The sequence below is a fragment of the Mytilinidion resinicola genome, assembly GCF_010093595.1.
Source record: "Mytilinidion resinicola strain CBS 304.34 unplaced genomic scaffold BDZ99scaffold_11, whole genome shotgun sequence".
NCBI classification, from domain to species: domain Eukaryota; kingdom Fungi; phylum Ascomycota; class Dothideomycetes; order Mytilinidiales; family Mytilinidiaceae; genus Mytilinidion; species Mytilinidion resinicola.
This window is the reverse complement of record NW_022985447.1, coordinates 1,582,919-1,594,100: the sequence shown is the minus strand read 5'-3', so window position 1 is coordinate 1,594,100 and position 11,182 is coordinate 1,582,919. Positions and strand designations below refer to the sequence as shown.

At 51.9% G+C, this 11,182-nt stretch overlaps 7 protein-coding genes across 7 annotated transcripts; 1 reads left to right on the top strand and 6 right to left on the bottom strand.

Annotated features, from left to right (window-relative positions):
* Positions 1-537: 537 nt before the first annotated feature.
* On the bottom strand, positions 538-1,312 carry BDZ99DRAFT_534027 (uncharacterized protein; the record flags this gene model as incomplete). Its single annotated transcript, XM_033726525.1, has 2 exons — positions 692-1,312; positions 538-626 (listed from the first exon to the last, which is right to left on the bottom strand). Exons 1-2 carry the CDS (start codon positions 1,104-1,106, stop codon positions 538-540), a joined length of 504 nt encoding a protein of 167 aa, XP_033576214.1. The 5' UTR covers positions 1,107-1,312.
* Positions 1,313-1,738: 426 nt separating this feature from the next.
* Positions 1,739-3,774, bottom strand: BDZ99DRAFT_445274 (uncharacterized protein). The gene is made up of 5 exons (XM_033717920.1): positions 3,726-3,774; positions 3,000-3,665; positions 2,905-2,941; positions 2,511-2,852; positions 1,739-2,455 (listed from the first exon to the last, which is right to left on the bottom strand). Exons 1-5 carry the CDS (start codon positions 3,732-3,734, stop codon positions 2,088-2,090), a joined length of 1,422 nt encoding a protein of 473 aa, XP_033576213.1. The 5' UTR covers positions 3,735-3,774; the 3' UTR covers positions 1,739-2,087.
* A 1,055-nt stretch (positions 3,775-4,829) lies between these two features.
* Positions 4,830-5,728, bottom strand: BDZ99DRAFT_464025 (uncharacterized protein). The gene has a single exon (XM_033720211.1). It carries the CDS (start codon positions 5,229-5,231, stop codon positions 4,920-4,922), a length of 312 nt encoding a protein of 103 aa, XP_033576212.1. The 5' UTR covers positions 5,232-5,728; the 3' UTR covers positions 4,830-4,919.
* On the bottom strand, positions 4,938-5,827 carry BDZ99DRAFT_534021 (uncharacterized protein). Its single transcript, XM_033726524.1, has one exon. The coding sequence runs from the start codon at positions 5,683-5,685 to the stop codon at positions 5,302-5,304; it is 384 nt and encodes a 127-aa protein (XP_033576211.1). The 5' UTR covers positions 5,686-5,827; the 3' UTR covers positions 4,938-5,301.
* Positions 5,812-6,966, top strand: BDZ99DRAFT_521688 (uncharacterized protein; the record flags this gene model as incomplete). The annotated part of the gene is made up of 4 exons (XM_033725654.1): positions 5,812-6,126; positions 6,196-6,568; positions 6,629-6,687; positions 6,760-6,966. The coding sequence occupies 4 exons, from the start codon at positions 5,812-5,814 to the stop codon at positions 6,964-6,966; spliced, it is 954 nt and encodes a 317-aa protein (XP_033576210.1).
* Positions 6,967-7,502: 536 nt separating this feature from the next.
* On the bottom strand, positions 7,503-8,572 carry BDZ99DRAFT_464023 (uncharacterized protein). The gene has a single exon (XM_033720210.1). It carries the CDS (start codon positions 8,515-8,517, stop codon positions 7,774-7,776), a length of 744 nt encoding a protein of 247 aa, XP_033576209.1. The 5' UTR covers positions 8,518-8,572; the 3' UTR covers positions 7,503-7,773.
* Positions 8,573-9,404: 832 nt separating this feature from the next.
* BDZ99DRAFT_509496 (uncharacterized protein) lies at positions 9,405-11,056 on the bottom strand. The gene is made up of 2 exons (XM_033724408.1): positions 10,333-11,056; positions 9,405-10,109 (listed from the first exon to the last, which is right to left on the bottom strand). The coding sequence occupies exons 1-2, from the start codon at positions 10,982-10,984 to the stop codon at positions 9,616-9,618; spliced, it is 1,146 nt and encodes a 381-aa protein (XP_033576208.1). The 5' UTR covers positions 10,985-11,056; the 3' UTR covers positions 9,405-9,615.
* Between the last annotated feature and the right edge of the window lie 126 nt (positions 11,057-11,182).

Genomic DNA, 11,182 nt, shown 5'->3' with positions numbered 1-11,182 from the left:
GCTAGTCGATGGGGATCATGATTCACAGTAAATTCATCATCAATCGACGATTGCATCAACGTGCGAAGAGCATTGTAGGACAACTGGATTGACTTCTAAGACTACGATTCACATTCTACGCTATATGCGCAGGTCAGATTCCTGGAATTAATTTAGTCATTGACTCTGGTAATTCACTCGCATGAGAAAAGAAACACGAAGCAAGGTGACTGCCAAACACGTCGATGGTATTTTTGTTCCAGCCTCCGTGATTAGCTTTCCTACTCTTCCATCTCCACTATTCCCAGTTCCTCCGTCTCCTAAATCTTTGTAGCAAGATGATCGCAGAGATTAGTAACATCCCCTCTCCGGCGCTCTCCACGTTCCCAAGCATCGACCCGCCACACGATCTGTCCAATGCCCGACGCGCCCCAGGTCTACAATTCGAAAGCTGGGGTGTTCCAAGGAGCGACGACTAAGAGGTTCGAACAGCGGACCCGGCTAGACAATGACGTTGCGCGGATATGATGAGATATGAGCGAATCCCTGTATATAGAGTCAGTCGTAGAGCTTGCCGATACCGTTACTAACACGGTAAACACGAAGACCAGGGAAGAAGAGCACGCAAGGGAACGGAAAAAGATGACCTACATCCAGTCAGGCTATACTCCTTCCAAAACGTGGCCATATGGATTTCCCAATCGCCGCCCACAATTCTCCATAAGCAGAATTCCACACTTCTGCTCCTTTCCTAAATCAGGCAGCTCCTTTCTGCTAGCTTTCTCCAATTCCTCGGAGACCGCGTTGCCTTCCCACTCATAGTACCCATAGAACCTCGGCACAATAGGCTCAATCCGCCCCAGCTTCTCTTCACGACTCCCTCCCTTCTCTTTATTTCTATTCTTCCGGCTCTTGCGCTTCACTTTCTTCATGCCCCCCATCAATGTGCGAGACATCCCCTTCATCAGCTTTGTATAAGTCTTTGCTTCATCCCTCAACATCTCACAAGCATCCTCCCAGTCGGAGTCCTGCCCGGTATCTTCGTTGTCACTACCATGCTCGGTGCCATCCCCTTTCTCCTCGTCGCCGTCCGATTCCGGATGATTCACATACCCCAGCTTTGCCATCACCGTCACCGCAGCACTCGGCCCCGCGTTCCGCTCCTGAAGCACCAGCGGCGCGCGGTACACCGCAGCATGCGACCCGATACCAGCGAGGCTGAGGAAGTTGATAGAGAGCTATGCAACGCTAGACTCTTCTCCTAGCAGACTTTTCTCGATGGGTGGGTAGACCCGCACGTGTCGTAACAACTTTGCCGGCTCGTCCGATCGCGACTTTACGATGTGGTGCGTGAGGCGTTTATTATTCTCAAGGTATGCTAGATGCTGGCTTGGCAATACTGTGTCGTAAAGTTGGGAATTGCCACTGTAGACTATGTCCCGCACTTATGTACACGTGTGTGGTTCCGAAACTAGAAGGGTTGTAGGTAGTTGTGAGCTGGGGAGGAACTTTTCCAGTTTTGGGGGTAAAGCGGGCTTCATATCGCTTGCTCTTGAGTGTCTTTTCTGCTGTGAAAGAAGAGCAAGTTTGAGATAATATTTGGGAGGTAAAATCTGAACTTTGAGGTCATCACGCAACGAAGAAAGGCAGCGCACCATTACGTATGGAACTGTCTCCAAGGTTCGTTTGACACCCGTTTGTCGTTAGCAAGGTCACGCCTTTTGTCTCGCAAATATACGAACACAATGTAAATGTTCATGCAGTAGAGACCAGACTTCTTTTTCATCACCAGGCTATCTGCTAGCTGGGCCCTGCCCATAGTGATGTCGTGCGCTCCGGTAGAAAGGTATGATTACGGGGAAGAATAAAAGTGTAACTATGAAATAGTACTACAGCAGTAAATTGGCCAAACGCGGATATGCAAACACCCGGACTCTATCTTCTCTCATGGAACCATCGCGAAGAGGGACATAGGAAAAAGAATAAACGGATTCCGCCAGTCGCTCACATGCTAAGCTGCTTCGCCCCAATGTGTGGGCGGTACCCTTGGGACTCCTGAGCAGTCTCTTAGAAAGAATCGCGAATGAAATGCTTCGAAACTCAGAGCATCAAGGCACCACATCTACATCCCCCACGACTGCCCAATCCGTTCCGTCTAATCTGACTTCTCTCAACGCACCACCGGCCTGGAAGTAGCACCTGCTCAGCGGGCTGTCTGCCTGCAACGGCGCATTCGCGAAAAATGATGCCTGGGTCATGCACGCAATGCTGGTGCCGTTATCGGCATTCGCGAAAGCTGGAAACGTAGAGGGACCTTTCCAACTTGAGTTATCGTCTTTCCATATCACTTGAATGGTCCCGTCGCTATCCTGATAAAGGATGTACGTGTTTAGCGCGGTGTTGGAGGAAGAGGGACGGACTACAGAAAGGGCAGCGATGGAGGCGTCTGTGGGGAGGGAGACGCTGAAGGCAGAGGCTGCATGTTGTATGAGCTTCAACGAGATCGGTTTACATAATGCGGGAGTACATACCGGTGTTGAATGATCCTGAGGTTGTGTTGCGGGCAAGGCTCATCATCTTGTGGTCATCTCGCTCGTAGATCAGGTTCATCTCCTGCAGATTTTGCTCATCAGGTAGAAAGGCGATATTGCTCCCATCTGCGGCCGAAATGTTCAAGGAGCGGTTACTCCAGCATCCAGGGTATGTGCAGTCGTAAACAATCTCGTGAAGGTTCAGCCCAGCATCTTGATAGATGATGAAAGGCCAGTACGATGCTAGATGTGAGTCGGAGCCTGTGGCGACTGTATAGGCGGTTAAACTGCCGCTACTCCCCGAGATGGTTGTGGAGTCCCAGTTCCATTCGCTGATTTGGCCTTGGCGAACTATTAGTGATAGGAACGCAAGGCGAAGCAAATGATGTCTTACTCTTTGAGTCTAAATAGAACAGCTCCTGTTGCATGACCTGGAGTTTGAAGGATTAGGATAAGACAACTTAAACCAGTTAGAGTCATTATACGTACTGACTCATCATTCCCGTACCATTTCTTGTCAAACGAGGTGAAAGCAAATGGCGTTCCGGCCTTTGCTTTCGTAATGTTCGAAGTCTGTTTCCAAGCGTTGTTTGTGGATTCAAATGCTGAGTATTGAATCATGTCATCGTCGCTCTGGAAGATGGTGCGGATAGAATATTCATCGCCAGTGACCCATCCAGTGACTGCAAGAGGTGAGTTCTCTCGGATACCACGGGGCTTTGTCGTCGGCGATGGAGTCGCAGTTGACGCCGGTGAAGATGTAGCGGAAGGAGACGCCGTTGCGGATGCGGAGCTTGCTGCTTCACTGGCCTTCTTTTTCACATGATGGAGAGTCCCTCCAAGAGCACCCCCGATCACAGCGACGATAATGATCAGAACAACTAGGGCAATTATACTCAGAAGTTTCCGCTTTGATTGTAATTTTGAAGGTTTTCCTGCCGGTGGTAATGCTTCTTTGTCGTTTTGAGGGTACTGCGGTGGATATTGCGGCGGATATTGCGGCGGATATTGCGGTGTCTGTGGCGTCTGCGGCGCAAGATGAACTGGCTCTACGTAATGGTGCGCCCATTTCTGGTCTTGCTTTGGCACAACTTCGAGGCCGGCCTGAGGGTAATAAACCTCCGGGCCGTCCTGTCCTTTGGTGTCTTGGCCTTTCTAGAGAGGTGTTAGAGATCGTGGCCAAGGTTGGAAAGGGCAGACGATAGAGAAACTAACTTCGTTCATTTTCCAAGGCTCAAAGCTTTCCCGTTCTTGTTAAGTGGAGATGGCCCGCAAAGGATTTCGAAAGAGCAGCAGAGAAGCAGGGAACAATGGAGCGGGAGGCCGTGGTTTTCTGGGTTCTGCAATGATTTCCGAGTCCTGCCATGTGGCATGGGGTCCGTGTTCCAACAGCTGCACTATTCCAAGCCTCATTCCGGATAGAGCGCATCGGTGGTAATACGAAGAGACGCCGATCGTGAAAAGTGGTGATCTCTGCACGAAACCCAGCAACCGAACCACCCTTCCCGTACTTGGAGGCTTGGCCCTACGGATGTTGTTGGTGCCCCTGGGGGCGTGCCGTGTTCTCTGGATAAATCCAGGCGCGTCTCTTGGCAGGCTATCTTAAGCAAAGGAGTTTCCGCGTATCAGCTCCGTGCCATCTAGCTGAACTGTGGGCCGGTCCACGGTTGAAGGCTCGATTTTGGGGGCACTACTGGTGTCTGTAATAGAAACCTTGACAACAACGGCGGGGCTACACGCTAGGGCTAGATTCCAGGGGGCAGGGGTCCACAGAAGTTGGGGGCGCAATGAGGCTAATACCCGGCGCTTTCTACCCCCCTCGTAGAGCAACTCTACCCCCCTCGTAGAGCAACGACAGCGAACGGCTCCGTCATGGTGAGTACAATCGAAAACGCTGCCATCAGCACAACAACTTCCCGCAGCTGTCCGTTTCAAGGCGACAGCGTGGACAATTGAGCGCTGGGGGCCTGGACTCATAAAATAAGTCTACAAGGGGCTCTCGAGAGCTGGGCGTTTGACATGGGGGCGGAAGCGCCTTTTGGGATTAGGGGATCCTAGAAAAATGATATATCTCAACGTGAGATTTCTCGGGCACCTGTTTACGTTTTCGACCGCCGCTATCACATAAGACCAATGTCGCTTGAATTGAAGGGTGTGGCTGCAGGAGACATGTTAGTGATGTTGAGAGGAGTGTGGTGATGGAGACGTTGCGGCCCCCGCACGGCATTCCCCGAATAGTTCCATGGCCGAGCACGTGATCATCAACCGTCACGGTTTTCAAAAGCGGAGGAAGATTCTTCGCTTCATTCCACAAGTGCACTCCTTGATAAAACCCAATACTTTAATCACAATTAATCAGTTTGGCTGCAGTTCGCCATTCCAGATGAAATGCAGTCTCTATTCTTAGCTCTACGCATCACCGCGGCGGCCATAAAGAAGAGAGGTCATCTCCTCCTCCAGCGGAGGCAGAATCTGCGCTTCAACCGTTTTCGAAAAATATTCGTTCTTCAAGCTTGCACTGGGGCCGACGAAGCATTTCAGACAATATCCGGTCGCAGAATGAAAGGCGAAGGATGAAACCTCCCCGGCATCTTCCCTCTCCCGTAACCATCGCAACACCGCCTGGAAATCCGACATCTCGTTCGGCTGATTATTTGGGCCTAGATCCTCTGGTTTCCGGACGTCTTCAATGGGGAGGCCGAAGAAGATTTCCAGCAGCATAATGCCAAGCGCAAGCAGCTTGGGCGACTCGTTTCCGGGCGAAGTGTGTTGACGGAGAAGGGTGGTGGTGTTAGACTTCTGTTCGCGGGTGAGATACGGATGCTTTCACGTCTACTGTCGTTCCGGCAACGGCGGAGCCGCCTTTTGCTCGGAGAAAGATGATATCAGTCTTGTTCCATGAATTTGGAAGCCATAGTGTGTGACTGAGTTGGAGGAGAGACGATGTGAGTGTGATTGACAAGGCGTACTTTTCTTGGGGGATGAGTGCACTCTTCACGAGTAAGTTGTCTAAGCTGACGCCGTCGTCTACGAATGTAATGCTACGTTGAGCCGGGACGGCTCCAAAATCGAGACGAAAAAGGCTGCCTAATTCGCGGGCTTGAGATTCTACTTTGTGTAACACCTCTGAAGGTCGACATTGTGCAACGTGGGCTGAACGTGCGGGAAAGTGCATTACCAGCCCCCGGACCGATCGATACTTCGTCCCCAGTGACAGCGCTAATTCCTTCAACAAGCTTTTCTGACGGGACACCTCCAATCACGCTTTCAATAAACACAATCGACCTCCTACACAGCAATTATGCCCAGAAAACCCTTCCCGCTCCTCGCGGGGCAAGTACCCGCTAGTAGGGAAGAACGATCCTTTGAACCAGAGACGCACCCACAGAACGAGTCGCTACCAACGAAGCTTGAAGAATGCCTGAACGACGGCTCCTTTCCCAGCCTCCTCCTCGTCCATGACACTAGTCGCTGTACTTCCATCGAAGCGGTCAAGCCGCTTTCAAATACAACAAAATCTTCGCCTACTAATGCCCTATACTCGCATTACACTGGCGTTCTCAAAGGCCAGGAAAACCAGACAACAGTTGCGCCAGAGGATCTCGAAGCACCCAAAGTCGGTTCCGAGCCGCTCAGGTTCGAGCGACCAGTCCCGAAAATTATTGGCCCGTAACCCCAATGGCAGCATTATCGGGGAGGCGCATTGACACTATCGTTCCGGAATCTTGTCGGGGTGAGTGGCCACGGTGCGGTCTATCGCGCTTCTCTCAGGCTTCCAGATGTTGTGGACGTGAACGGGCGATCAAAGACAGGAGAGGTAGCGGTGATTGCAAAGCTGAATTACCTTGTATCCCACAACAGCGAAAACAACGCCCAAATGCTAAAGAAGGAAGCGACAATTCTCGGAGGATCTTTGAAAATGAGCGAACTGCAGCAGGAGGCATGCCTTTGCCTATCTCATAGCAAATCAAGAGATGCCGTCACTATGCTGCATCATAAGGGACATTGCAATCCTCATCTTGTCATGCAACCCGCTGTGCCCAAGTTCTACGGCTACTGTAAGTGGGATCGCAAGGGGTCGAATAGGGGACAGCGATGCAAAATCTTACTAATGGAAGATTGTGGACAAAGCCTAGAGACACATATGAAGGCGAACAGCAAGAAGAGAGTGCCTGTGGTATGGATGTGAGTTCTCACTACTCATTGGCCACAAACAACACGCTTGATAAGATTGCTAACAATGCCCGAGAATGAGATCAGAGCCCTCTACGAGCGGCTCCATGACGCCCACTTCATGCATGGCTCTGTATACCCCCGCAACATTGCCATACAACCGGGCCCGCTATCTTCTCCTCCAACAGACCGATCTATGAATACGCCGAGCTTCAGAATCATTGACCTGGGGCGCGCTAGACATAAGAGTGATTACAAAGATCAGTCGATGTTCCGAGCCTAGCAGCAGCGTGATATGGATGACTTAAAAAAATATCTGCTGGTCGAACTTGAAACCGTGATAAAACCAAAGAAGGCAGAGCTTAGAGAGACCAAGGCTACTAGGACAGCCAAACTGATCTCTGCGGAGAATGATGAAAAAGAAAGTACAGCTATTGATATGGCGATAAACGACGCCGTGACGAGCATCAATAGCGATAATCGCGCCAAGTTCGTCGCACAACATGTCGATGAAATCCAAAACCTACACCTCGTCTTAATGACTCTAATAGTCGGATGTCGTTGAGGGATTCGGATCACGTGATGTGGCAGCGTGGCCTGTGCATTTGTGCGAGATAGAATAGGTCAGTCAACGCGAGAGGGGTGCGACCGCGAGGGAAGGAGGCAGTGAAGCAGTAAGACAACTCACCAATGCCTCGGGTGGAGAAGCATAGAAAGGTGGTGTATTCATCGTAGACAGCAGTGCAAGTTCACGATCAAAATCGTTAGTTAGTAAGAACGAGTCCAAGTCATGTGCACCAGTCTCTAACGAAACAACAATCCATTATTAAGTACAGGATAACACCCCGTGTTCAAAAAGCCAAGCATTAGGTACACCAACCCCCCCATCGTCTCCCGCAATACCGATCCCCATCCAGCCTTCTGCTTGACAATGCAGCTCAGGTGAGCTCTCCTATGGCTTCAGTGATGACGATCTGCGGGGTATGAACATCCAAAAAATCCGTCGAATTAGCTGAGCGCCCTGCAGCCATTGACGGTTGATAGCCGATTCACTTTATTCCTTCGTAGAGTTCTTGTCTCCCACCGACGTTTAGTCCTCAGACTCAGCCTCCTTCGACCAGCGGTAAAGCGGCTCAGTACCCTCACCCTCCTGGATACGGACCCAGCCCAAAATGTGCTCATACTTGAAGCCGTGGTTGACCGCATTCTCACCCTCCGGGTCGGTGGTGTAGAAGTGGGTACCGCAGTCGGCATTGTACCACTCAAAGAACGGCACGACGTCGTTCTGGCCCTCGAGGTTGGTAGAATCGTCATCATCGGGGATGATGAAGAACTTCTGGCCGTCGTACTCATAGCCGTAGGGCGAGCCCAGGTCGTTGGGGTCGGTGGTGAAGTAGTAGTCGCCGGACTCCTTGCGATTCCAGCGGTAGACGGGGACGAGATTTGGGTAGTTGTCCTCCTGGTGCTCGGCCTCGCATTTCTCCTGCTCGGACTGCTCGCCGCCCTTCTCTTCGCCTCCATTCTTTTCACCACCCCAGGAAGGAGTGGGAGTGGCAGTGGGGGTAGGGGACTGGTGAGCGGCCTTGCACTTGGCGATCTGCTCCTGCTTCTTGGCCTCCTTCTCCTGCTCCTCGACCTCGAATGGCTTGTACGAGTTGTACGATGGCCAGACGTAGGCGGAGACGCCCTGGAAGAGGTAGCCGTCCTGCTGCCAGTAGGAAGCAGACTCGGTCTTGCAGTCGGTGCTGTAGGCGTAGGTGTCGCACATCTGGTTGTTGTCGGCGGCCGTAGCTAGGTTGGCAGCAAGGCCGAGGATGATGGCGCTAGCGAGCATCTTGAACGAGCTGCAAGAAGATTAAACAAGTGGAAGAGTTTAGTTTGAGATGTGAGAATGTCCCACGGGATTGGATGAGAGAATGAGGACGAGAGAGCTGGTTGCGAGGTCCCGGCCCTTATATACCAGGCCGCACCTAGGGCCGGACTACTCCGCTTTCCATCAGGGAACTGCCGTTCTGTGGGGATGGAAGTCTCGGTCTGATGATGATGGAATTGATAGTGACACTAGAAGGTATTCAGATGCCGCATTAGAGTCGAATGAAGATTTCTAGTAGTATCTGTGGTGATCTAAAAGAGTCTCTCCGTTGACCAGCCATCGAGCATCCGAGGAACACTGGCATCTCGCCCTATGGTGTTGAAAGGGGAGGAGGCTTGTTGTTATTCATGGCAGGCACTAGTCCGGATTAACAGCAGTGGTGGATATATCAGGTACAAGCTTCTGAACAGAGCTGATAGCGCGACGCATTGACGTGAGTTCAGCGTATATATCGTGAAATCGGCATCCTGGTGATCCACTTACCAGACATACAGCTGCTATTCCTGAAATTTCGGTGGCAAAGATGGTTCGAGACGGTGGAGGTCGTCGGTTATGTACCTAGGAAAAGATTATGAGCAACCATAGATGTTGAACTTCGACCCATGGATCCATACCTGGAAAGCCCCAGCCTTAGAACAGGCGTCCTATCGCAGTCCGAATGAGTTATGACATTGTGGAAATTGTGACAAATGAGAATACCGCTGAAAGTTCTAGATGCGCGCGAATGCGCCGACGCACAACATTCTTCCGTCGGTAAGATCATCTTGCGTGAATACTATCATGTGCTCCGTTATCAATCTTGGACGAGCAACGAACTTGTGCCGTGGTAGTAACATCCGACAACGAATGAGGTAAGAGTGTTTAAAATAGACATATATTTATGCATAGTTCTCGCGGCATCGTGGAATTACCTTGACTTGGCTCCCAGCGACTGCGTGACCAATGAGCACCAACTTTGTAACGGAATCAACTCCAAAAGCATGAACGAATCCAGGGATATACAGCACCCCAATAACGCCAACGCTGCAAATCACACAAGTCTATGGGTCCAAAGTTCCTTTAACCACTCCCGTTGACTCCCTCTGCAGCCTTCTTGGCCGCTACCCTCTTCCTCTGCTCCTCGCGCTCTTCGACGTTGATGTTGATATTGAAATGCGCGTTCCTAATCTGCTCATAAAATCTGCCCGCCGTTACTTCCTTGATTGGCTTCTCGAACTTGCCGGTGATTTGCGTCGTCAGCATGTCCGTATCCACAATGACTGATTCGTGGGCACGGAGCACAAACACGATGGAGTACCGGTAATTCGGCAAAGGTTGACGTGACGGCGAAGTAGAAGCTTGAGCTTCGGTACGACCGTAAGCCTTGACTTGGTGCCCGCCGGCACGATATCGATAATTGGAGAGCCGTTCGAGCTGTCGCCCAACTAGGAGAGACGCGGCGGGCCTGTCGTATGTCTTCTCGACTGGAAAGAAGCATTGCGTGTGGATGTCCCAGACTTCTAGGCCCGGCGTATCGCCAATGACGAGGCTGAGAAGGCCGAGGTCGCTGTGCGCTGTATGTTGTTAGATATGCCTTGATCCGTAGGCTACGCTGGACAATGCCAATATTGCCAAGCAGAACGCTCTCAATAGCTCCGATACGCAAATACTCAGCTCTCGACTTGTTGATCGCATTTCCGCAGGCTGATACGCCTGCTCGAATGTAATTATGAAAATATCGGTCGAGGCCGTGATGCGGAGACAGATGGAAGAAGCACAAAAGAAATCTCAACGTACGCTCAGCAACCACCTTCCTCTCATCCCCCTCATACCTAAATAGCCTCAACATCGTCGCCGTCTTCTCCCCATCCCTCTCCTGAAACTTCTTACACGGCCCCACATACCGCCTCAGCCCGCCCTCCTCCGCCGCCGCCCCCTGCAGCCCCAAACTCTCCCCAATCCTTCCCAAGCTCTGATCCAGCAGCCCCCCTGCCGCATTCCAGTACGCCCGCGCCGCCGCCTTCAGCACCTCCGGCGTCCCCTCCACAGTGCGCAGCGTGATGAACTCCTTCTCCCCCTCGATCCGCGACCAGCCTTCTTCGGAGCCAAGCTTCGTCTTCCAAACTTCCTTCTCGGAGAACGGGAGGGCGAAAAAAGCGCGCGAGGCTTCGAAGAGTTCTTCGGAAGCACGTTGGAGGGGGTGCGGAGTGGGCAGGGCTGGGGAAGGCGGGGGGAAGGTGACAGTAGTCCAGCCTTGGAAGGGGAGGTTGGGGGCGTGTTCGTCGCGGACTAGGGGCAACAGACTCGGGAGAAGGGGTGGCCTGGTGTCGAATTGAGGGTTTGTAGTTGATTTGGACTTTGATGAGGCGCGCAGGCGGGCTTTGAAACGCGACCAGAGCGGTGGGGTGTCGTGCGCGGGTGAGGCGGGTGAGTCGGTAGAGACAGCCATCGCGTCTATTGATTTGGGCGGAGGTAGAGCTGTGTATTAGGGTATTAGGATATGAATGCGCTACGAAGGCTGATGGAGGGAAAGCGTGAAGATAAATGGGCTGGGGTGGAGATGGGATGACGTTGCTGAGGGTCACGTGGTCATTACAGAACACAGCCACAGCACAGCCATGCCAAAGCTGGTCCATGAAAGCGAACT

Bases quoted from the DNA above. Each gene is read 5' to 3' on its own strand.
- BDZ99DRAFT_445274 (XM_033717920.1), bottom strand. The intron at 2,853-2,904 runs GTAAGACATCAT...TAGTTCGCCAAG, and splicing joins GTTCTATTTAGACTCAAAGA to GCCAAATCAGCGAATGGAAC. The intron at 2,456-2,510 runs GTATGTACTCCC...TACAACATGCAG, and splicing joins CTCAGGATCATTCAACACCG to CCTCTGCCTTCAGCGTCTCC.
- BDZ99DRAFT_534021 (XM_033726524.1), bottom strand. From the start codon at position 5,685: ATGCACTTTCCCGCACGTTCAGCCCACGTTGCACAATGTCGACCTTCA.
- BDZ99DRAFT_464023 (XM_033720210.1), bottom strand. From the start codon at position 8,517: ATGCTCGCTAGCGCCATCATCCTCGGCCTTGCTGCCAACCTAGCTACG.
- BDZ99DRAFT_509496 (XM_033724408.1), bottom strand. From the start codon at position 10,984: ATGGCTGTCTCTACCGACTCACCCGCCTCACCCGCGCACGACACCCCA. The intron at 10,110-10,332 runs GTACGTTGAGAT...AACAACATACAG, and splicing joins GAGGAAGGTGGTTGCTGAGC to CGCACAGCGACCTCGGCCTT.
- BDZ99DRAFT_464025 (XM_033720211.1), bottom strand. From the start codon at position 5,231: ATGCTGCTGGAAATCTTCTTCGGCCTCCCCATTGAAGACGTCCGGAAA.